General features: G+C 42.0%; 1 protein-coding gene across 7 annotated transcripts; it reads left to right on the top strand.

Annotated features, from left to right (window-relative positions):
- The first annotated feature begins 1,217 nt into the window (after positions 1 to 1,217).
- Positions 1,218 to 23,704, top strand: dock6 (dedicator of cytokinesis 6). Of its 7 annotated transcripts, none has more exons than XM_028411128.1 (50): positions 1,228 to 1,833; positions 3,496 to 3,583; positions 4,386 to 4,564; positions 4,753 to 4,821; positions 4,972 to 5,098; positions 5,388 to 5,600; positions 6,518 to 6,603; positions 6,941 to 7,007; positions 7,254 to 7,403; positions 7,507 to 7,587; positions 7,811 to 7,967; positions 8,065 to 8,195; positions 8,672 to 8,765; positions 8,869 to 9,031; positions 11,313 to 11,430; positions 12,337 to 12,407; positions 12,504 to 12,642; positions 12,744 to 12,845; positions 12,953 to 13,039; positions 13,156 to 13,387; positions 13,514 to 13,678; positions 13,787 to 13,956; positions 14,430 to 14,531; positions 14,910 to 14,996; positions 15,275 to 15,370; positions 15,501 to 15,641; positions 15,860 to 15,973; positions 16,065 to 16,235; positions 16,413 to 16,552; positions 16,649 to 16,818; positions 16,920 to 17,071; positions 17,276 to 17,458; positions 17,914 to 18,040; positions 18,126 to 18,210; positions 18,410 to 18,506; positions 18,593 to 18,727; positions 18,826 to 18,978; positions 19,071 to 19,229; positions 19,315 to 19,415; positions 19,506 to 19,698; positions 19,778 to 19,921; positions 20,030 to 20,161; positions 20,255 to 20,269; positions 20,560 to 20,685; positions 20,772 to 20,861; positions 20,933 to 21,169; positions 21,243 to 21,386; positions 21,535 to 21,641; positions 21,738 to 21,911; positions 22,460 to 23,704. In XM_028411128.1, exons 1-50 carry the CDS (start codon positions 1,784 to 1,786, stop codon positions 22,500 to 22,502), a joined length of 6,357 nt encoding a protein of 2,118 aa, XP_028266929.1. In that variant the 5' UTR covers positions 1,228 to 1,783; the 3' UTR covers positions 22,503 to 23,704. The 7 variants fall into 7 exon arrangements, with proteins under 7 accessions (XP_028266934.1, XP_028266929.1, XP_028266927.1 ...); XM_028411126.1 differs by having other exon boundaries at positions 13,784 to 13,956; XM_028411129.1 differs by lacking the exon at positions 1,228 to 1,833 and adding an exon at positions 1,875 to 1,927 and having other exon boundaries at positions 13,784 to 13,956.
- The last annotated feature ends 529 nt before the right edge of the window (positions 23,705 to 24,233 follow it).

Raw genomic sequence — 24,233 nt, 5'->3', positions numbered from 1 at the left:
GGAAACAGGCAGGGAAGGTGTGGACGGACAGATAAAGCAAGCACGGGTTCAGCCCACTTATAGAAGGTGGGTTTTTTTACTAGCCAAGGACACTGCAATGTCACACAAAACACAGCACATCTACTCTGTGAATACATACTGAAATGTTATGGTAAATATTTAGAACTGTATAGCTCAATTGGATTTTTGTTTTATAAACAAATGAACTGTAGAAAGCACCACTGAGCAATAAATTAGAATTTACTGAACCTCGGAGCATCACAGAAAGAAAGATGAGTTTGAGCATTGTGGTGGAAGTGTGCCTGTATGGAGGAGAGACATAGAGAGTGAGCTTCATTTATTTTCATTAGCAGTATCTATGGGCCAGACACATGCCTGCTGCGAGCTCTGATGCAGCTCTGAGCACCGCTCCATGCATAAACATATATCCTAGATGTCCTTGCTCAGCTGCAGCCCAGCCCCTGCCATGCAAGGTTAATTCTTCCTCCATCTCCCCCCCTTTCATTTTTGTTCCCTATACAATTCATGTCATTCATCTGACATCTCACAGAGGATGGCCGAGTACCTGCAGCAGCTCTCCAGGGTGCTGAATAGCAGTAGGGAGGCAGTAGGAGGGGGGGGGGCTGCAGCATTGAGCATGGCTATATAATTTCCTCATAGTAGACATAGGGTAGGGAGTAATTGCAAAGAGGGAGGACGGAGATGTAGACCCGTCATTACCATAAACTGACAAGTCCTCCATAAGTGGGAAGAGTCACTGACAAAGTGGTTTGTTATTTGTTCAGACACAACTGAAAGAACTTGTCAGATGTTTGTTTACTTTGTGTGTCACTTTATAGTTGTTTTTAAATATAACTAGACCACTTAACAAACCCGTAGCTGTTCCATCTCTCCTTGCAGAGGTCATATTTGTGGAACAGGATCGTGAACAATCACTGATGAAGCAGTGCTTTCTTTCTTGTCCAATCATGGTGAACAGCCCCATCTGCTGGTGAAGTATCGGTATAGCAGGCTCTGCTCAGAAAGGATAAGTGCAGTTTGGCGTGTGAATGCTGCTGTTGAACATCTTTAATGAGCCTAAACTTGGCATCAATAAGACAAAAGCAAAACATGATTATGAATGGGTTTGTATTATTTTTGCTCAGTCTTTATTTGATATACTGAGTAGTTTTGTGTTGTGTTCTGAAAGTGGAGAACTCTGTGAGAGTAACAGTGTGTGGTACGCCTTTGGTCCACTTCCTTTATTTTACACTGAATTGAAACCCTAAACTGGGCTGGATATGCGCCATTATCAGGTCGCTCTAAACCGGTCAGGTGAGATTACTGTGTGAACAGATGGTGGACATGGCGCTAAGTGGTCAAACTAGCGCGGAAGTGTGATAAAACCGGACTAAGAGTGATGATTTCCCTCTCCACTCTAACATTAAATCTTCATCTGAATGTGCTTTGTGTCTACAAAATGACAAAGTGGGATAAATGATGTAAAATAAGCGCTGAAAAGTTGCTTATAGTGTAATCAAAAATGTCTAAGCGAATGAGATTGTGTTTTATTTTAAAGTCTAACCGGGTGTAATGTAGGAAACGAGGATAACTTGACATTGTTGGCCACGGTTCAGCTCCCGGCCACTAGGAGGAACAAGGAGGGATCCCTGCCCGGTCCCAGCGTGGAGAAGGAAGCGGTCTGAGAGTCCGCATCCATACACAAGACGGGACAGAGGCAGCGCAGGAGGAGGGGAACACTTTCGGTTTGTTTTCGAAGACTTTCTGTACATGGGGACAAGAAATGACATCCACTGCGAGCGAGAGGAGGGCGTTTGCTCATAAAATCAACCGGTGAGTGTGTAACAGAAGTTATTGTTTAACGGCAGTGCGCAGAGTGACCTGCTGGACAGACGGTACATGTAGCCACTATGCTAGGATTTGTAAGGTAACATGAACAGGCTATTATAAACACCGCCGTGTCCTAATATAATGGCACAAAGCTGTATTTAAGGCAATTTGTGCTTTCTTAGCTGCTCTCAGACACTTTGGCTTGTTAAGTAGCCTGTTTTACAGACTTCATCGTAGCGGCGGAGGGGCATTGTTGTCAACAATGATTGGGCTAATTAAGTGAAACCTTGCTAGGCTCGGGGCTGCTGTTGCGTTATTTGGTAGTAGCCTACTAAAAAGAAGGAAACACGAGGGGAAATGTTTGTTTGAAAATAGCGCTAATTGCCGTTGAGGTACTTTGTTTCTGAGTCGTGTGAACGCCTCTTAGCAATATTGTAGTAACCTGTTTCCACATGTTGCAAACTGGTTCTCCTCCTTTAAAACATTTGGTAGCCGAATGAATGGATTGCAAATGTACTATGTCAATCCTTAGGGCATGGCACCTGTCAACTTTAACAGCACTGTTGTGTGTGGAAGGACTTCCAGCCAAATAGGGAAGCCACTATTTACTGCAAGTGTAATTTTGTCCAGTGAGGACCCAAAGTTCTAAAATACATCTGATTGTGCTACTTGGATACATCTTCAGCCTGTCTTTACAGTCATTTTATTGTATTGTAAAAAACAAACAAACACACATTTGCATTGCAAAAACAGATGGCCTCTCCATCACTGACATGCACATGTATTGCTTCTCGCCCCATTTACTTTGCTTTTATCATACCTGGAGTATATATATCACAAACATTGGTCCAAGCTGTAACATGTAGTGAACTATAACACATCCTGAAAATACATTTTCAGTCTCCCACTGCATTCCTCAAATCCTCTCTCCTTAGTTGGACCCAGACCATTGTTTGGTGCCGGATGCAGGAAAGGGTGGGAAAGGCTGTTCTGGCTGTTGCCTTTGCAGTCGATAGCTTTCCTTTTTCCTGTTTTAAGTGGAAGTTTGTGTAGCAGCATAAACTGTTTCCACTTTGCTGAACAGCTCATAAAGTTTTATCTAAAAATATTATCAATAAAAGAAGACTAGCTCATCCTAAGAAAGCTAGTCTTTATCATAGAGATAGCAGCAGAGTTTATGGGTCTCTGTTTTCAGTCCTCATGTATTGATGGAAGGAAGGTATGAACCTTAGGTATGCAATCATGATGGAAACCCTTTGCAGCTATGTATATGAGAGCAACAGACATTCGGTGGTTCTAAAGGAGCAGCTGCTCACTGTCTTTGTGAGAATGTTGAGTTTTTTTCCTGCTTTGTCTGCCATTAGTCTATAAAGGCCAGGGACGGAGCTCTGGCTCTGTGCCTGCTCCCTAGAGCCAACCCGCCACCTCTCTGTGTGATCAGCTCAACTCCCTCTACAGAACAGCTGCTTCTCTTCAGCAATGCTACTGGTACCAGAGGATGAGAACCGTGTGATTCCTGGGAAAGGATTGTAAAAAATATATATCTGAAACTCACTAAGCCATACAAGTGCACAGCAATACATGTAACCATGCAAAGTATTACTGTGTATCTGGAACATACAGGATGCAGTTCATTTCTAAATTACACATTTTTCTGTTGAACAGGACGGTTGCTGCAGAGGTCAGAAAACAAGTCTCCAGAGACTATGGCTCACCTCAGCTGTCCAAGAAACGAGGAGGTGCACACCACTCTGTAAGTCACCCAGTATTTATCCTGCAAGACCTTTAAGCCAGCAGGTTTAAAGCTCCAATTAGTGAGGCCAGAAGTGAATAGATGTAATTTAGTAAATGCATCACAAGTTTAGGTTCATGGAAGATGCAAGGAAGATGAGTGTAGTCTTTTCAGATTCAGATTTCTGAACCATCTCAGCATATATATATCACAGCATATAGTTCTGCAATAGTTAAACAGTTTGTGTCAGTGGGATGTCGGTGTTCACTGTCTTGACAGCTTGTAGGAAGAATCTAGATCTGCAGAAGTGGCTCCTGCAATTTTCCCTTCTTTTGCAGAATAATCATTGACAGCAGGTGTGAACGAAAGTGGTTTTGAAATATACATTCCTATTGTTGGACAGCTTGGAAAGCTTTATTGTATAATATGCTGTCACAACACTTCTCTTATATAATTTTTAATTAGGTCAGTGGTAAGGCATGGGTTTTCTGTAGTCTGCCAGTACCTTCTCAGAGATATCTTGTGGATATAAGGAGATGAACTAAAATATGTATGTATTTTACATTTATTAAGTGAGTACTAGGAGCAGTGCCTATGGCAGATTGTAGCTTGGTTTAAGCACTGACAGAGAAGTACTAGAAATGGGATCTAAAAAAATGAATTTCACAGGGTTTTTTTCCACAAATTTCAGTTTTGACAAAATCTATTTAATGAAAAATGACCTCATCACAATATTTTTGATCCAGCTGATTACATAACATCCTGTCATGGTGGTGGTCCTGCTGTAGTTTTTGCTACATAAAAGTCTGTTGTTGACTAACAGTTGCCCCTGACCGAGGTGGTTGAGCCGGTGGACTTTGAGGATTATGTGAGCAGTCATGCTCCAGGGGTGGAGCTAGGCCCCCTCAGACAGCTAATGGAGTTCCCTCAGGATGACCTGGAGCTCCTCCAGCTGGAAAAAGAGTGCAGTACACTGGAGCCTCCACTGCCTGAGGAGGAGGAGTAAGTCCAACTACTAATGGCCAAAACAACCCTCATACTTTAACACGCACATCCCTCTATGGTCTTTACACTACCATCACTGTAATGGAGGACAGCATCACTACAGATAGCAATAAAGCCTTTGTGTATGTGACACATCAATATTAAAAGCATGCTTTGTTCAATTATTAATGTGTTTTTCTATGTAGCTCACTGGATCCCAGAGTGAGAGATGCCTTGGCAGTCTACACAGATGACTGGCTTGTCATTCAAAGAAAGTAAGTGGTTGCAATCGCAGGCACCATCTGAATTAACCTACAGTACATGTTCCATCTAATGTTTAATAATGCGCACCACTTTTCCCTGCTCCCTCTTACATGATTGACAGCTACATTATTACTGGGACATTTTTATTTTCTCTGCTGTAGATATCAGCGTTACAGCACCACATACACCCCTCAAAACTCTGAGCGGCAGAGAGAGAGGCAGCGTGGGTTGGTCAAACAGACATTTGAACTGGACGAAGCTGCTGCTGCTGAGCGCCAGGATGACCAGGTAGATGATTCTGATGAAGTGGCCAGTTTTATTGTTGCCAGTAACAATATAAAAGCAATCACACTTCCATCATGCCTGGACAATGCAAAGGAGAGGCATGTGTCTTATTATGATGGGGAAGGATGAGTAATGGATAAGTAGATATACTTTATCCATTATCTGTTACACATTCCCTGTATGAATCATATTAAAAGGCTAATAGGAATAAAGTAATGGAATCTGCTGCATATTCACTTATCCTGGAAGGAAATAAAAACATGATCTCACCTCTCAATCTTCTGTGGTTCAGGATGACGCAAAGCGGCGATCAGTTGGTCTTGATGAAACTCCTCGGGGGAGCTGGGCCTCTAGCATCTTTGACCTTAAGAACTCCTCCGCAGACGCTCTCCTGCCGTCCGTGCTGGAACGAACAGCTGCAGAGGACATGGACCGCCGCAATACTGAGTCACGGCTGCAGGGCCGCCATAGTGACCTGCTCGGCCTGTACCCACCCCCTGATGAGGTTTGTATTTTGTCAACTTGTATAAAAAAATCAAAGAGTCCTTTATCATGGTCCTTCATTGTTATCATGGTCCTTTATCTAAGTATTACTCATGAGCCGTGATTTGTTAAATCTATATTAAATTATGCAGTTTATAAATAATTATCCATTAGGCATAATTACATTTTACATGCATTATATTAGGTTGAATCTGCTTATGGAATAATGGCCAGTGGTGCCACAACAACGGTTCAACTTCTGGGACAAACCCGTTTGTGTAAATGTTCATAATGTCAAAACAACACTTCTAAACTACTGGCAACACAGATATTGATGTATTTAAAAGCAAGTTAAAGTTGAACACTTTGGCTGAGAATTATAAACTGTGTTTTTTGTGTGTTTTAGCCTATTACAATCCCCACATAAGCCAACCCCACATATAATCTGATTCTGTCATAATATTTTTTGCTATTTTTTGCACTGAACATTGAAGCTCTATAAACAGTGATGCATTTACGTACTGAATTGCAGTTGAATGGTAAATCTTACAACCGAAAGAGTCAGATTTACAAGTTCAGGTTGAAGAAAGTAAACAGTGCAACCAATAGAAAGCAAAATGTATTCAACAGAAAAAGTGCAACCTAAGTCATGACTTAAAGCAGAAACCAGCAAACCACTCTGAAAGGAATGTTAGTTCATGCAGTTGACATTTGTTCAACTCTGAGTGACATTATTAATTGTTCCCTGTAAAATGAATGTCTGCAAATCTGACCACTTAAAGCAGGTTGTTTGCTCTTCTTTCCTCAATGGTCTCCTTTTCTCACTCCATCTTTCTCTATATGTGAGTGAGTGCACATCATTGCTTCTCTGCCGCTGTGTTGCCATGACATCTGTGTAAATGTTATCCTCCTAGTGTGGCTTTGTTTTCTGTGTGGCAGGATGAAGCAGTAGAGAGATGCTCACTTCCAGAAGTGCCCAAGGAACATTGTGGACAGAGGATCATGGTCAAGTGTCTATCTCTGAAGTGAGGAACATTAGAAATATGCTTGCATCTGTTTTATGTGCTTTATTTATATAATTATTGTATTGTTTTAATATTTCATGATCTGTAAGCTTTATATTGATGTTTTATCTGACTCCGTTGGCTTCTAAATTTTAATAGATGCTTGACATGTTTTATATTGAGCTGCTGCCTATCTTGGCCCGGACACTCTTGTAAAAGAGAGTCTCTCTCCTGGTAAAATAAAGGTTAAATAAAATAAAAAAATATATATACATATATATACAGGCTGTTGTTATTACTATTGTTAGTTCTCCATGTTTGACAATCATTTTGTCAATTTTTGACAATTGTTTTTCAGGTTTGAAATTGAAATTGAGCCAATATTTGGAACACTCGCCCTTTATGACGTCAAGGAGAAGAAAAAGGTATTTAGTTATGTTTCACTTGATTATTTGTATTTGTTGTATTGAGTGCTCACTTTGTAAAACCACTTACGTAATGCTGAGCTCATACTGGACTAATTTAATTCCCCTTGCCTCAGAAAGGTCTAAGTGGTCTTGCAGTTTAGATCACTCAGTCAAAACTGAATTAAAAATCCCTTGACGTACATTTCCATTATCATCTTTTCTTCCCCACCCTCTGCTCTTTCCTGCTAATCTGCCCTCCGACAGATCTCTGAGAATTTCTACTTCGACCTGAACTCGGATACAATGAAAGGACTGCTTAAACCCCATACCCCTCATGTAGCCATATCCACACTGGCCCGTTCTGCCATTTTCTCCATCACATACCCTTCTGCTGATATCTTCTTGGTCATTAAGGTACTAAGAAATTCAGAATGCACCACAGAAAGACAAGCATAAATGTGTAATAAATAATAGGCTTTAGTGTGTTAACATTTAAACAAATTGTTTTGTATTTCAGCTTGAGAAAGTGCTGCAACAGGGAGACATAGGGGAATGCTGTGAACCCTACATGGTCATGAAAGAATCTGATTCCTCCAAGGTAATGGAGGAAAAAATGGAAATATTTTTATGTTTTAAACTGTTGCAATGTCCAGCACCTCTAGCCAGCTCACGTGGGGTCATTTTTCTGTTTAGTCACAAATATTACTCAATTCTGTCTGGGTCTGCAATATTTGCAGTTCTCTCTAACAGGCCAAGTCTGCAGATATTTTTGGCTTTTCTGTGACTTTTCATCACATTTATTCTCCTATGTCCCCCTGCAGCACAAGGAGAAGCTAGAGAAGCTGCGTCTTCAGGCAGAGCAGTCATGCAGTCGTCTTGGTCGTTTCCGTATGCCTTTTGCCTGGACAGCCATTCACCTTCTCAACATTGTGAGCAGTGTGGGAGGTCTGGATCGGTCTGACCCAGACTCTGACTCTGGTACTGCTTATAAATACAAATACATTTCTTGCACAATCTTACATGTGCACATATAGAGAGAATTCAGCTATAAATCTACGTTTTACCCCTCTGTTAGAACGAAAGGGCCATGGAACATGGAATGAGAGGAAGAAGAAAGGCTTTGAGCGGATGAGCATTGGGGATGACATGTGTAACTTTGCCACTTTCCGTCCAGCAACACTCACTGTCACCAATTTCTTCAAACAGGTCGGACTCTGCCTACAACTGTTGTTTTTGACTGTGATGGCCATCTTTGGCAAATCGATAACGAATCAAACATTCCTCTTATTACACTTGGCAATGTTGGCCTACTACCTACAGTAACATCTGTCTTAAACTAGATAACAGGATCTAAAGCATTCAAACTCTGGGGACTAACTAATTTGGCTTATAAAATTGCAGCACAAACTAAACAAGCTAAGTTGCAGTTTAAAGAGTAGTTTAGTAGACTGCTCTACAGGGGTTAACAAGGGTTTTTTGATTCCTAAACTAAGAGGCTTGAATAGCACCACATGAAGCAAACTACACAGAGGAGACAACAATAGTCAAAATGCTTTGCCACCAGTGCTTTGCTCATTTTCTGTTTCATGTCTGCAAGCACCGTGACTGCCACTCCAGCATCCTCCTATAATGTTCTAACTTATGCAACTGTATGAGTTTCTGTGTCCGTTGTGCATACCTAGGAGGGAGATCGACTGAGTGATGAGGACCTCTACAAGTTTCTGGCAGATATGCGAAGACCATCATCGGTTCTGCGACGACTGAGGCCTGTCACAGGTACCTATAGCAATCACTCATGTGCAGTTGTCTGGTTATATGTGGAAAGGTTTATAGATGATTTAGGATTGAGAGTTATTCTGCAACTTATTTTATCCTCTAGCCCAGCTGAAGATTGACATCTCTCCAGCTCCGGACTCTCCTCACTATTGTCTGTCACCGGAGTTGCTTCATGTGAAGCCTTATCCGGATCCACGTGTTCGCCCAACTAAAGAGGTGCTGGAGTTCCCAGCTCGGCATGTATACACACCACATACCACGTACAGGTGAGTAGTAAGCTATCAGAGATACACACACACACACACACAGCATACTGACCTGTAGAACAAATACACATTCAGTCCAGTCCACACAGGCATGCATGACTCCCTGTGTGCGTTTTTATTATTGATTTTTGACAGACAGTCAAAGTCAAGACAGAAGACAAAAACATTACATGAAAAATACATATAATTGTTGGACCTGCTCATACAGGTATCATACAGCATTCATAGCAAGGCTGGAAGGGAGTGCCGTGACATTCAGGAGTTGAGATCTAGATACACTTTTCTCATTCAGAGCGGTCTCATTCAGATTTCATTGCGTCACTCTGGAAGAAGAAGGTAAAAAAGCAACTTTAATTATATAAAAACATCAAAAGGTGGAAACATCAAATGTTTTCAGCAAGTGTTAGAGTTACCATCCTCTGCAGATTGGAGAGCTGCTCATTTTGAATCTCAATGTTCTCTTTTTGGAAATGGGTCAAATGCTGTAAACCTTGCAAGACGTTGGAGTGTTCCTTTGCTCTCTCCTAAAAACAGGAATGAAAAATAACCTACTTACTGCATGCCAGTGAATCACTGCCTGATTGTATCAGTGGATTCATGTACATTTGAATCACCAACACAAGCAGATCTTACCCAGCTGGTGTGACAGTGAGAGACATGTCTTCAGTTGTTTGTTTAATAGAGGATTTCCGCTTACTGTTACCTGCAGCTCCTTGATGATGGTAGCTACAGAGTTGTTGAGATACATCTCCAACCCCTTCACTTTCATCTTCAGGTCCAGCTCTTCCTCCTCTATGCCGGTCAGCTTTCCTTTAGTCAGTTTAGTCTGAGCTTGTTGTCTGGCCATCTGGATCTACCAAAAGAGCATCTGCCCATATTATCCTCTTTACCCAACAACAGTCCCATTGCAGCTGGCAGCCTTCAGAGTGTAACATGCAGCTTTCTAACACACCAGCCCAGTCTAAAATAACAGACTCCATATATAGCAAGGAGATGAACTAAAACATATCATAGCCTCAACAGGGTTATATGTGGACATTTTTTCTGCAAATTATCAGAGGCTGCTTTGTTATGACTGTTCAGCTTCCCCCCCTCTCTCACGGAAGTGTAATCTGATAGAGACTTCACACACTGCCTAAATCTTACTCTGCTCATCAATGTTGTTCCTAGATCTCAGTTTGATTGTAATTCTCAATGGCTGGCTCTTTTGTAACAACACGACCATTCTGCTTCACATGGGAAACCCAGTGTTTACATATTTCTGTGTTTTCTTACCTCTAGCAACTGTATCAGTTCTTTTATCTGCTTCTCCACCTCTGCAGCGTGTTCAGTCTGCTCCCCCAGCCTCTGCAGAGTCCCTTCGTGGCCCTTTAAAGCCTGGTTAATTTTGGCTATCTTTGCCTCAGTGGTTTCAAAAACATAGTTAAAGGATTCGCTGAACTGTATGACACCAAACATGAGCACATTGACTTCGTCCTGTGGTGCAGCCTTGTCTGTAATCTTCCTGGTGTCCCTGATCGGGCCTGCATGGACTGCTCTTAAAGCTGTGGTCAAACAAAGCAGACACAGACTCCAGATCATTCTGATAAGTGTTGCTAGCTCGGTTTTCTCAGTAGTTTTGAATTAGAAAGGAAAGATTTTAGCATCGGCACCAATGCGTGAAGAACGTGGAGGGTGGCTGGTGTGCCTTATATTGGATGTGTACATGCAATACTACGGTCAAACATTAGCTCATCTGTGGTTCGATCGCAGGTCTTGTCCTTGGCCCCAGTCTCAGTGACCTTCCCTGAAAGTTTAACCCCTGACATACTTTTGTCATTTAGGTCACAGCAAACACAAACAAATTACATAACAATGTATGCACTCTGAAAATATAATAAAAACACAGAACTTAACAGTGAGCAGTATCACAGTCAGTGCAGTGTTATATTTTGTCATTTTATGATTATGTGGGTGGATCAGTGCCTTTTAACACGTGGATAAAATCAGCTGATTCAAAATTTTGAACAACAGTTACCTCTGATGTTTGACTTGGATGGGCTTTAAGGTGACTTTCACCAACTCAGTCCAGTGCAGGGTTACGCTCCCTTCATGTGCCTACATAAAACTCATTATCTTGTCTTTTTCTAAGTATTAGACTACAGTGTTTTTGTAGTTTGTTTGGAGTGGCTGACAGAATGACCTGTAATACTGTTGACACCAACAGCAAATAGCATATCACATTGATTTTACTTGTAATTCTGTCTCTTATCTCCTGCCTGTCTTATTTTTTGCCCATCAGGAACCTGCTCTACGTTTACCCTCAAAGCCTGAACTTCAGCAGTCGTCAGGGCTCTGTGAGGAACATTACTGTAAAGGTTCAGTTCATGGCAGGGGAGGACCCCAGCCAAGCTTTACCAGTGAGTTACAGTACTGTTATTTTTTTTCAGGAAAATAAAATCCCAGCCACAAAGAATAGCTTGAGGCAGTGAAATGCTATACGATATCTTCATGGAAGCGGGAGCTTCAAAGGGACCTTTTTTCTAAACAGCAGAATGTAGGTAAATGTGAGCTGCACCAGTTTTTTCATGTTATCAATATGTTTTTATTTATTTTTTTAATATGGCAGTATATGATTGATACCTACTTATAGGTGGTATCACCTTTTGTGAATCAAACACACTCCCTTATTGGAAAACATGATTGAAGTTAGGCATGTTAAAACCAGTCGTACAACTTACATATTTTCATTCTTATATTTTCTGAATCTTCACAGTTTTGCCAAAATACAGTTACCCCTTAGACCAGACACAATTAGTGTTTAATTCACTCCACCTCTTCTCTGTTTAATATCTATAAAACTACACAATCTATGACATTATTATGCTTATTAGTGTGATAATGTTTTGATATTTGTATTATTATTTTGAAACTAAATAATAAATTTATTGGTAAGGTTTGTCTCTTTCAGATGAATTCAGATTATGGGTGTTATTCTATTCTTATCATAGCTGGGATGTTTTTGTACATGAAACATGCGTAACCTGGTCATTAATTCCAGTATTTCTGATCATATTTGTTGTTGTTGTTGTTCCTGTTTTATCTATTGGAATTCTGTTTTTTTTTACTTAGTAATCCCGGTATTATGCCTAGGTTATAATCAGGTATGAGATGTAATTAAACCAGTGAACATAGTGAACTTCTCTCAGTGAAGACCTGTGTATCACCAATATGTTGAATGCTGGACATTGTTTAATTGAAGATGATGAGAACGTGCCTCCTTCTCGCTATTTAAAACCATATTTGTACTTTGCCCTTCTAACCAGGTCATCTTTGGAAAGTCAAGCTCTGCTGAGTTTATGAAAGAAGCATATACTCCTGTCATCTACCATAACAAGTAAGACTCAATCACCCGCCCACTCCACGCATCAGTATGTTCAACTTTTCTTTCACATTGTTTCTCTTGAACGTTGCATTTAACCTTGCTCTAAAGGTCTCCTGAGTTCTATGAGGAGATGAAGATGAAGATTCCTGCCAATCTGACAGACAACCACCATCTACTCTTCACCTTCTACCACATCAGCTGCCAGCCCAAACAGAACACTCCTCTTGAGACCCCTGTGGGCTACACAGTGAGTACACTCCTTTAATACTCTCACCCACACACTCCCTCACTTGTTTTCTGTTGTCTTGCCATCTTTAAGAAACCACGTGTCTTTCTCCCTGCCTTCAGTGGATCCCTCTGATGCAGCATGGCCGACTACGCACCGGCTCGTTCAGTCTGCCTGTTTCTGTAGAAAAGCCTCCACCCAGTTACTCAGTGCTCACCCCTGACGTGAGTGTGTTTAAAGATATTCTGTGAATATCAGTTTTCCTGCCTTCACCTTTTCCTTTGTAATGTGACTGAGAGTTAAGTGAATGTTGGATGTCACTCTGTGTCAGGTTCAGCTCCCAGGCATGAAGTGGGTGGATAATCACAAAGGAGTGTTCAACGTGGAGGTGACAGCAGCCTCCTCAGTTCACACTCAGGTACAGGAATGCTTTTTATGTTGAGATTTCCGCAAGGCTTTATTTCCCACCTGTAGTTTAGTATTACTGAGAGAGGTGTTACTGGTACTATATATTCACTGTAACTGTACCTCTAGGATCCACACCTGGATAAGTTCTTCACTTTAGTTTATGTTCTGGAGGAGTACTCCTTCCCCTTCCGTCTAAAGGACGTCATCATCACGGAGGCAAACATGGAGGGAGAGCTGAAGGCCAGTATGGCTGCACTGCGAGGGGCTCTGCTGGATACTTGCATCAGGTTTTTGCATCAGCTGCTCAGCAAACTGATACAGCTTATCGTCTATCCTCCAGTCATTGCAGGCCAAATCGGTAAGGTTATTTTCAACACAGAATTAGTCATCAGATGTGCTGATTCTCCTAGTACTCAATACAGTACATTATAATTAAGCTGTAATATCAGACTACTCATAATGTCCTTACTCAATTTATCTACAGTGAACCTGGGCCGGGCTGCCTTTGAAGCTATGGCTTTGCTGGTTAACCAAATCCACAAAAACCTGGAGGGGAATCAAGACCAGCATGGCCGCAACAACTTGCTGGCATCCTTCATCCATTACGCGTTCCGCCTGCCCACTGCTGAGCCTCCTGTTCCCCCAACAGGTGAGTCACCTGACTGATATGTAAAACGTATCCATAAGACAGGCTTTCACTCAACAACAGTCGTTTTTATTCCCTCTGTGTCTATTTTTTACTCTTCATAAATAGCAGGCACACAGTCCTATGATATGCCTATGCAGTACGCAACCTTATCGAGGGCGACAGCCCGGCCGAGCAGCCTACACTTGTCCCGTTCCAAGAGTATAAGCAACTCTAACCCCGACCTGGCTAGCACGCCTGTATCTCCTGATGAAGAGGTGCAAAGGATCATAGGCAGCAAGGTGAGTTGTAACTGTCCTGTCACATAATTTGCCCTTTTTTTGTTACATTCGCTAATTGTCTCAGAAATGTTTTGTCTTGTGTGATTTTATTGCTGTTGAATTACATGTAGTTGGGACATCGTTTAAAAATGTCATTTCTTTTGTATGAAATAATAATGTCTTGAATTTTCACTACAGATTCAATAAGCTCTGGTTCTCTGAGAACAGTTTATCACTCTGATTAGTCAACAATGCAATTATGCTTTGTGTGTCTGTCCTTTTTGTTTCATACAGTACCTCCAGTCAATTTTCTCCCCTCCCCTGCTTTCGTGTCCTCCCTGCTTTTGTGCCCTTTGTATTTGCTTCTTGCTGAGTTTCACCTCCAGATAAGCTAAAGACATGGTACTTGTCTTCCCTTTACTCACTGTGCCCTTGCCTCTTGCCACACTTTGTTTGTGTCTGTGTTTTTGTCTGTCTCCGGTGGCTTATGGAAGGGCATTGACCGCTCCCACTCCTGGGTAAACTCTGCTTATGCCCCTGGGGGCTCCAGATCTGTGCTACGCCGGAACCCCAACTCCAGCTGTGAGCTCAAGCAGGTGCCAAATCCTTCCTCCTCACCTTCCACCTCCATCCTGTGCCATCTCTGATCAAATCTATGGGGTCATTTCCTGCCTTCTCTGTGTCTGACTCCTTCACACTGCTAGTCTCATCCTACCTGTCACACCTTTTTCATCCATGACTACACTTTGTCCATCCTTTTCCGTGCATTCTCTGTGCTGCCTAACAGACCATATCTGTGGTGTCTGAGTCACACAAGCGTTGCCTGGGGCTTGTTAGACGTTTTACCATCCTTGCCCTCAACAGAGTTCAGAGAAAGTTCTCTTCCCCCCCACCCACCCACCCACCCATTCATCCATTTTTACATCACTTTGTCCTTATGTCTCTGTCATCACCGCACCATCACTCCATGTCAGGCAAACGACCGCAGCTGCAATCGCATGTCTGCCTTTCTGGACAGCGTGGCCTTGTTTTCAGTTCCCACAAGGCAGATTACTAAGAAGGTAAAACTGGCATTTACTGTACCAAACTGTAGTCATGATATTCTTCATGACTAATACATTTTCATCAACTTTCTGTATCATTAACACTCATCATCATTTTAACAGTTTCATCTGTATGTGAGTTGAAAATTTTGAGTCTAGGGTCTATGGGTTAATTACAATTTACGACTAACTGTTACAAAGCCCAGTCCTAGTGCAAACAAACACACACTGTTCATCTAAACTCATCTAGTTTTCTCTTCTAAGCTAAAACCTGCTCTGTGTTGGATCATGTCTAGCTGCTCCATGAGGAGCTTGCATTGCAGTGGGTGGTCAGCACCAGCACAGTGAGGGAAGCAGCATTGCAGCAGGCTTGGTTTTTCTTCCAGCTCATGGTCAGTATGAATTTTTAAATGTAAAATGTTGCATTTTGCACTTTCTTGATGCCTTAAAACACATCTGTTTGGATCTGTTCTCATAGCAGCAAAGACAGGTCATGTCATTTTTATTTGCGTCCTTCTACAGACTAAAAGCATGGCCCATCACTTATTCCTGACCTCAAAACTGGATGTTCCCAGGCGCCAGCGTTTCCCAGACCGCTTTGTAGATGATATTGCAGCACTTGTGTGTGCCATCAGTGCAGACATTGCCAGCCGATACCACAAGGTACAGAACCCTCAAAGCTACACCGCACTTGTTATTGTGATCAATTTTTTTCTTCTAATAGAATGTTGCCTTATTCATCACCTGCAATGCTGTAGCATAAATAAGAGTTTGTGATTTTTTTTTTGATACTATATATATAACAAATTCTTTCTTGCTCATGCTTCCTCTTTCATTGTCTCCTCTATGATTCTTTCTCACTCTCTCTCTATGTCTCTCAGGACGTGGAGCTTGTGGAGAGGCTAAATAGCAGTCTGGCCTTTTTCCTGAATGACCTGCTGTCTCTTATGGACCGGGGCTTTGTGTTTAACCTCATCCGCTCCTACTACAAACAGGTGTTCATTGCTTTCCTCCCCATTCTAACAGTCACTTCAATGTTCCTATCTGTCTCACACCCAATTTGCACAAACTTGTGTGTATAAACAGATTGCCAACAAGCTTCACACAGCGCAGAATCCCAGCTCTCTGAACGCTCTGAGGATGGACTTCATTCGGATTGTCAGCAGCCATGAGCATTATGTTATCCTCAACTTGCCTTGCTCTACCCTTAGTCCTCCAGCCTCCCCCTCCCCTTCCACCTCTTCAACCACCTCGCAGGTACTGGAACTGATTTAATTAATAGAAATTATATTATGATGTTTAATCTTTATGTGTTCAGTACAAAAACTGAACACATAAAGTTTGAACATCATAACATTGGTAGAATGCACTTCTGCACTTGTATTCTGTACATCCTTCTGTCACATTTATACCGGTACTTGTCGTTTTCTCCAGAGTTCAGCTTTTTCCAGTATGGTGCAGGATCAGGGTGTGGCCACCATGTTCGAGCTCTCTGTTCCTTTTCGCCAGCAGCACTTCCTGTCTGGCCTGCTGCTCACTGAGCTTTCTCTCATCCTTGATCCTGATGGTGAAGGGTGAGTTCCCTGTTGTTGAATGTAATACACATATACAGATCAAGTATGTGTGTTCCGTTGAAAAAAGATGACTGATAAACCTCTTATTATCCACAGGGTTTTCTTCCTTCATAAAAAGGCCATTAGTGCTGTTCACTCTTCGCTGTGCAGCCACGATGCAGACCTCCGCTACAAGGACCCTCAAGTCAGAGCCCATGTTGCTCAGCTCTACCTGCCACTCATTCCCATTGTCATGGAGACATTGCATCAGCTCCACGACTTCTCTGGTTAGCAGAATAATATGTGCAACCCACTCATATTGTTTTCCAGCTCCTCAAGATTGTTTGGTTTTATTATACCTGAGAGTGCTTTTTGTATTTCTTTGTAGACTCCGCACCCACCAGGGTCCGCCATGCGTCTGCCCACGCCGATGATGCTGACCCAGACGGCAGCAACACTATCAGTCAGTCTGTTGCCATGGCAATTGCAGGCTCCCCTATGCCACATGCCAAAGCCAACCCATTTGCACTGCCCACAGTGGTAAGTTATAGTGCCATGGGTCAGACATTTGTGCATGTTGTTCTCCCGTTTTGTTCTTTATTTTCCTTTTAAAGCAAACGGCTCTCCTCAGCCTCTAGGTGGCTCTCTGCTCATTTTATTCTTAACTTTTACACACAGCCATTTTGTTCTTGACTGCAACAGATGACAAGATTGGCACTGAGTTTGTGTGTTTGTCTTCACCAGACTGGGCGCCAGTCCAGCTCACTGTCTGCCGAGTGCAGCCGGACTCTGCTGGTGTGTTTCCTGTGGGTGCTGAAGAATGCAGATGCAGCTCTTCTGGAGCATTGGGTGTCGGATTTGTCTGTACTGCAAATCAACCGCTTGCTGGATCTGCTGCATCTCTGTGTCTCCTGCTTTGAATACAAGGTACCAAAACATATGCGCTGTTAGTACTGTAAATAACAACTCAAAATTCCTGAATTCATTTTTGTTGTTACATAGATATTGATTATATTTTTTCCATTTTCTAAACTTTTAGTGACGTTGATTCATAAACAAAACATTTTCATGGTATTGCTGATGTTGATGACTGTGGTACAACTATGTAGCCCATTAATGCTGATTTGGTCATTGCCTGCATTTCTACAACTGAAAAGCATATTTGATTACAGTACATCAAACATAATGCACTGTACACTGAGGCACTTAAAGTTCAGACTTCATGTCTTGTTTATCACTGAGTTTTGCAGTATTATTTGCACAGAACAGCCCATTGGTCAGTCATGTGTGTGTGGCTGTTTCTGAAGTGTTTTTCTACTGTCCAGTTTGCTTCCTCTTTTGCAGTCAAATTTTACAAATTTGCATTTGGTGATATTTTGTAGGGGAAGAAGGCTCTGGAGAGGATCAACAGCCTGACCTTTAAAAAGTCTCAAGACATGAAGGCCCGACTGGAGGAGGCCATACTGGGGACCATAGGAGCTCGTCAGGAGATGGTCCGCCGCTGCAGAGGTAAGTAGCATGACAGTACAATAGGGTTTTTGTCTTTTTTGTGTTTAAATGATAAGTGATCATGAAAATGTCTCTACATTTACAGAAAGGAGTCCTTATGGCAGCCAGGAGAATGTGAGGTGGAAAAAGAACGTCACACACTGGAGACAGAATGCTGACAGAGTCGACAAGTATGACCTTTACATAATTACAGCAATGCTAACTGAAGTGGTTTTACTCTCATGTGGGAATATAATATAGAAAATTAAATCAAGCTTTGTGGGTTAGGAAATCTTGTCCAAGATTCTTATACTATAGCACTTTTTTATCTGATGCTGCTTTAATTTAATACATAATACTGATATTACATTATAAAATTTCACCTTCCAGGACGAAGGCTGAGGTGGAGCAGGAGTCTGTTGTTGATGGAAACCTAGCTACTGAGGCTTCACTGGTAGTACTGGACACACTGGAAATAATAGTCAAGGTAAAAATATCATCAGTACCTGATGTCTTCTTTCCCACCATACAGTGCTTTCCTTTTTTATGACATCTGATTCTGTCCTCTGTTAGACTGTGGTTGCATCTGAGCTGAAAGAAAGTGTTTTAGGTGGGGTGCTGAGAGTGCTTCTTCACAGCATGGCAGGCAACCAGAGCGCCCTCTTCCTGCAGCATTGCTTCACTACCCAGAGAGCTCTAGTTTTTAAGGTGTGTGGAGTTTTTACTAGTACCTGTAAGTGTCTACATGTTTACTGTGATAGTAAAGGACTCGACTGTATAATGTAAAAGTGTGTTTTTGTGTGCAGTTCCCAGAGATGCTGTTTGAAGAGGACACAGAGCTTTGTGCAGACCTGTGCCTGCGTCTCCTGCGTCACTGCAGCAGTAGCGTGGGCTCTGTCAGAAGCCATGCCTCTGCCTCTCTATACCTACTCATGAGGCAGAACTTCGAGATTGGAAATGTAGGATTGCACATTGAATTTTTTGCATGTTTAATGTTAAACCAATGTGAATTTACAAAACACACAACATGCTCTATTTTGTCTTGTACCAGAACTTTGCACGAGTAAAGATGCAGGTCACCATGTCTCTGTCCTCGTTGGTGGGAACATCACAGAACTTTAATGAAGAGCACCTTCGTCGGTCACTCAAGACTATCCTGACATACGCTGAGGAGGACCTAGAGCTGCGTGACACACCTTTCCCAGAGCAGGTACATTTGAACCCTCACTGTGTTCGCGTCGGTAGATGTCACATGCTTTTTTACAAGTGTGATATATTCTTGTTCAAAAATGCAGGTACAGGACCTGGTGTTCAACTTGCACATGATTCTTACTGACACTGTGAAGATGAAAGAGCATCAGCAAGATCCAGAGATGCTAATTGACCTAATGTACAGGTACTGGCATGCCTTTCATTGAGGCCACAACCACAAGTATCCAGTGTGTGACAAATAAAACTCAACATATTCTCTTGTTTTCTGGTTAAGGATTGCCAAAGGCTACCAGAACTCTCCTGACCTGCGCCTGACATGGCTTCAGAACATGGCAGGGAAACACTCAGAGAGAGGCAACCACGCTGAGGCGGCCCACTGTCTGGTCCACAGTGCAGCTCTGGTGGCAGAATACCTCAACATGCTGGAAGATTGTCGCTACCTGCCGATCGGTTGTGTCACATTTCAAGTGAGTTTAGGCTGTTTTCGTTTTTCTTCTGTACAAAAAATGAGCAAATATAATTTTATTTTTCTGACTTTTTCCATAGAATATTTCGTCCAACATATTAGAGGAATCAGCAGTATCAGATGACATCCTGTCTCCAGAAGAAGAAGGAATTTGTGCTGGGAAGTATTTCAGCGAGTCTGGCCTGGTGGGCCTCCTGGAGCAAGCAGCTGCTTCATTTAACATGGTACAACTCACATTCTCTGACTGCACGGTGACAGACTGGCAACATGGCTGACAGAGGGTTATCAAGTGTTATGTGCGCAACTGATGTTCTATTGTGTTATAACCACAGGCTGCCATGTATGAGGCCATAAATGAAGTGTACAAGATTCTGCTGCCCATCCACGAAGCCAACAGAGACTTCAAAAAGCTGGCTACTGTTCATGGGAAGCTGCAGGATGCCTTCAACAAAGTTTACAACCAAGTGAGCCGACAGTGTGATCATGAAATCACCAGCAAATAACAAACATGTATGGATGTGAAAATGATTTTCTTCTTTCTTCCTTCTTCTTTGCAGAGTTCTGGATGGGAGGTAACAAACTAATACATACACATATTACATGAATTCTATTTATGGTAAAACTAATTTAGCAGTTGTTTCTGTGTTGTACTGACGTGTCTCTTCTTTCTCATTGCTTGATTTTTTTTTTTTCCCTCTGCTCCTGTGTGCTGTGTAAATGACACCGGTGAGTGATACACACTGTTACATGTCCGATCAACTATTTCCTGTACCAATTCAGCCTTAATAAATATTTTTCCTTGAAATGTAAAAGCAAACAAGCATAACTCTGTGTTTTAACATCTTTAATCATTTTAGTTCAGAGAATGTTTGGGACGTATTTCCGAGTGGGTTTCTATGGCAGCATGTTTGGAGACCTGGATGAACAAGAGTTTGTCTACAAGGAGCCATCAATCACCAAATTAGCTGAAATCTCCCACAGACTTGAGGCACGTTAATGCACCATGACACTAATAAAGGTGTCATTAGTGATTTATGAGAAACATGTGTAATATTAAATGTTTTCGGTGTGCAGGAGTTCTACTCAGTGAAGTTTGGGGATGAGGTGGTGGAAATTATCAAAGACTCCAACCCAGTGGACAAAAACAAACTGGATCCAGCTAAGGTAAAGTGATATATGGTTTTAAGTATACATTGCAGATTTTGAAAAGGTGTAACTGTACGGCTGTTTTTTAGGCTTACCTCCAGATCACCTACGTCGAGCCCTTCTTTGACACTTATGAGCTGAAGGAAAGAATCACTTACTTTGACAAGAACTACAACCTGCGCACCTTCATGTACTGCACTCCCTTCACATTGGATGGCCGTGCCCACGGTGACCTGCATGAGCAGTACAAACGCAAAACCATCCTGACAACATCTCATGCCTTCCCCTACATTAAGACACGCATTAATGTTCTCCACAAGGAAGAGGTGGGTATCTTCTGGAGGTATCAGGTGGCATATAAACACAGTGTATTATGTTGTGTTCTCTCGGGTTCTCCAGATCATCCTGGTCCCCATAGAAGTAGCAATAGAGGACATGCAGAAGAAGACTCAGGAGCTCGCCTTTGCCACAAACCAAGACCCGGCAGACTCCAAGATGCTGCAAATGGTGCTTCAGGGCTGTGTGGGCACCACTGTCAACCAGGTGCCTTTTCAGTTCATTCAATGTGTAATAAACAAGATTTACAACCATTTGAAAAGCCAATATGAAGCAGGAATTCAGGCCTTGTTCAGAGTATAAAGTAGTGACAGACATTCCTTTGCAGATATGTAACGGTTTCTCCCCCTCACAGGGCCCCCTTGAGGTGGCGCAGGTCTTTCTTTCTGACATACCTGATGACCCAAAGCTGTTTCGCCATCACAACAAACTGCGTCTCTGCTTTAAAGACTTCACTAAGAGGTGATGACACACACTGCACCTCACACACAGACTACTGTGCAACTAATAAAAACAGGTCCTGACTCACTGTGTCCTTTCTGCCTATTTTTCATGCAGGTGTGAAGATGCCCTTAGAAAGAATAAAGCCCTGATTGGACCAGATCAGAAGGAGTACCACAGAGAGCTGGAGAGGAACTACCACAAGCTGAAAGAAGCTCTGGGTCCTCTCATCAACCGCAAGATACCCCAGTTATACAGAACCCTGCCAGCTCAAACTACGCAAACACAACGGTAACTTGAGACACACGCACGCCTACGCACAGGGACGCACAAAATGAGCTCATGCTGCTCAAAGAAAACAACAAAAGAGCAACATAATTCCAAACCCCTTCACACTGCAGGCTATAGACTCAGTTTGTCACCAGACACACATTTCACATTCAATTATAAAAGTTCGAGCACTTCGTCAAGTACTGTAGCCTGTTGTACTGTGGAAACTCTCACCATATGTCTTTTGTTTTCATCGTCTTTTGGCTGCAGATCTATTTGCACATGAGGGTTTAATCAAAAACAGTGATACAGACAGCAGCACCTGCCAGAACTGTGCTACAGTACTGAGTCAAATTTAAATATTAGGGCCCTCAAGCTTTTAAAATGACATTTCAAGTAAAACCGAGACACTAATTTATTCTTGGAAACACAATGCAACCCCGGGTGAGCTTTTATGCATTAGATGACCTAAAAAATAGACAAGTCCTATATGTGTCACATGCATGTCAGTGACACACACACACTTAAAAAAAACATTTTATATAATATTTTTTTTCTCTCTGTCACAGGAACTCCTACAGTAGGTCCAGTCTACGAAGAGTCGACTGTTGAGCCACAGAAAACTGGAAAACAACGGAGAGCAGCAAGCTTTAGAAATTAGGACCATCTCCTCCCTTCTGTTCCCCCTCCCCCCACCACTCTGCACACCAACTGTCACAAGCACACACCATCCTCCTTCTAGTCTAGCTCTCGTCTAGTTATTTTACCCCCACCATCTCCTGGCCACCCACTTCTGTCTTAACCCCCTTCACCCACCCATGGCTGTCACCACACACACGGTTACTTGTCACCCCCTTTCCCCCCATGCCCACCACTCTCACACCTCTGTAGGAAAAAACCTTGGCTGTTTATACTAGAAGGTTATCTGTTCTGTAAACACTGTCATTTGGAGCGAGGCATTTAAAAGAAAGCTTTCTAATGTAATCTACTCAGTGACAACCCAAAGTAATCTCTCAGAGCTTCGCCTGGCTTTAGCTGGACTTTTTACCGGAGTGGAATGACCAAACACATTTTTTACCCAAATCAGTTCTTCTTTCTTTGTTGTTGCAGAGTCTGTTTTCTGTCATGGCCTTTTTTCATTTGTAAGAGATATTTTACACAATATTCCTGGTGGTAATCTCTGCCAGACTTAGTTATTAAATAGTCCCAGGGAGTTTTCTTTTGTTATCAACAGACCAAATAACTGACATTCCTTCTTCCTAGTTGTTACATTTATCTGCCCGTCTCTTGTTATAGAGATTCACTCTGCAGAGTTTGGATCTTTCTGCGTGAACTCAGGCTTCAGGACTGCAACAAAGCATTTATATGTGAAGATAAAGTCAGAAAGAGATGCTTCGGTGTGTTTGGAAACTGTGAAATTCTCTCGTTATGCACTGCAGTCACATCAGATGTTTATCACTGAAGCACTGCCTTCAGCCAGGCCATCTCCGTCACCCATACACTGTGACATTTACTGCAGTACAGCCTGATAACTGAATACGCTTTGGCTGTCCTCATTTCACTGTTGGTGAACTGCTGTCAGAAAGCACTCCAAAAGGTTTTGTATGCTCCCACAGCTAGCTGTAGATTCGCATTCACTTTAGCCTGCTGTTTCTATTAATTGCACTATTGTAAACAAACTGCAGCACATTAACACTGTAACTAAAATATATTTGCTTTTTCTTATTTTACAAGGCTATAAACTGTTTTTTTTACCAACTACATAAACAATTTTATTTATTTACGATGCCTTCTATTAAATACCTCTTTCTACACTGCTGTTTGGCTTTTATTTGTATAGCTACAAAATAAACACACAGGAGCTCAGCTGTACTCTTTTTTTATTCTGGGAACCTGGATGTTTTTACAGATCTTTATGTGTCTTGGCAGTTCTCTTAGTTTGTTACTTGTTCTTGAATATATTTAGATTGCTTCTAGTTTCTGCAAGATACACTCTGCTTTTTATTGTCTTTTTGGGTCCATTGTGAGGCTTGAGGGTTCTTGGAGCCACGTGATGTCCTGCCACTGAGTCCTGCATGCTCATTTGGTAAGCCTTGAAGGGCTTTGTAATCTTTGACAATGCTGTAAAGTTACTAAATACGTATGTTCTTTACTTAGTACTCACTCTTAAGTATTGTAGTTCAGCCTGCACCACTATATCCCAGATATGTAAAGCTCAATTATATAGAGCTTTACATCCTGCCTATAAATTAATACAATTTGAGAGGCTGCCTTTAACCTTTGCTGTTCCATTATTAGTATTTTATTTCTAAGATCTGAAGATTTCTTTCACAGCTTGGTCAA

The sequence above is a fragment of the Parambassis ranga genome, chromosome 8 (genome assembly GCF_900634625.1).
Source record: "Parambassis ranga chromosome 8, fParRan2.1, whole genome shotgun sequence".
NCBI classification, from domain to species: domain Eukaryota; kingdom Metazoa; phylum Chordata; class Actinopteri; family Ambassidae; genus Parambassis; species Parambassis ranga.
This window is presented reverse-complemented; position numbering and strand designations above follow the sequence as displayed.

Coding starts and splice junctions, on each gene's coding strand:
- dock6 (XM_028411126.1), top strand. CDS start 1,784: ATGACATCCACTGCGAGCGAGAGGAGGGCGTTTGCTCATAAAATCAAC. Junction 15,371..15,500: donor GGTTTTTCTTCCAGCTCATG/GTCAGTATGAAT, acceptor GTCCTTCTACAG/ACTAAAAGCATGGCCCATCA. Junction 19,699..19,777: donor TCGGTTGTGTCACATTTCAA/GTGAGTTTAGGC, acceptor CTTTTTCCATAG/AATATTTCGTCCAACATATT.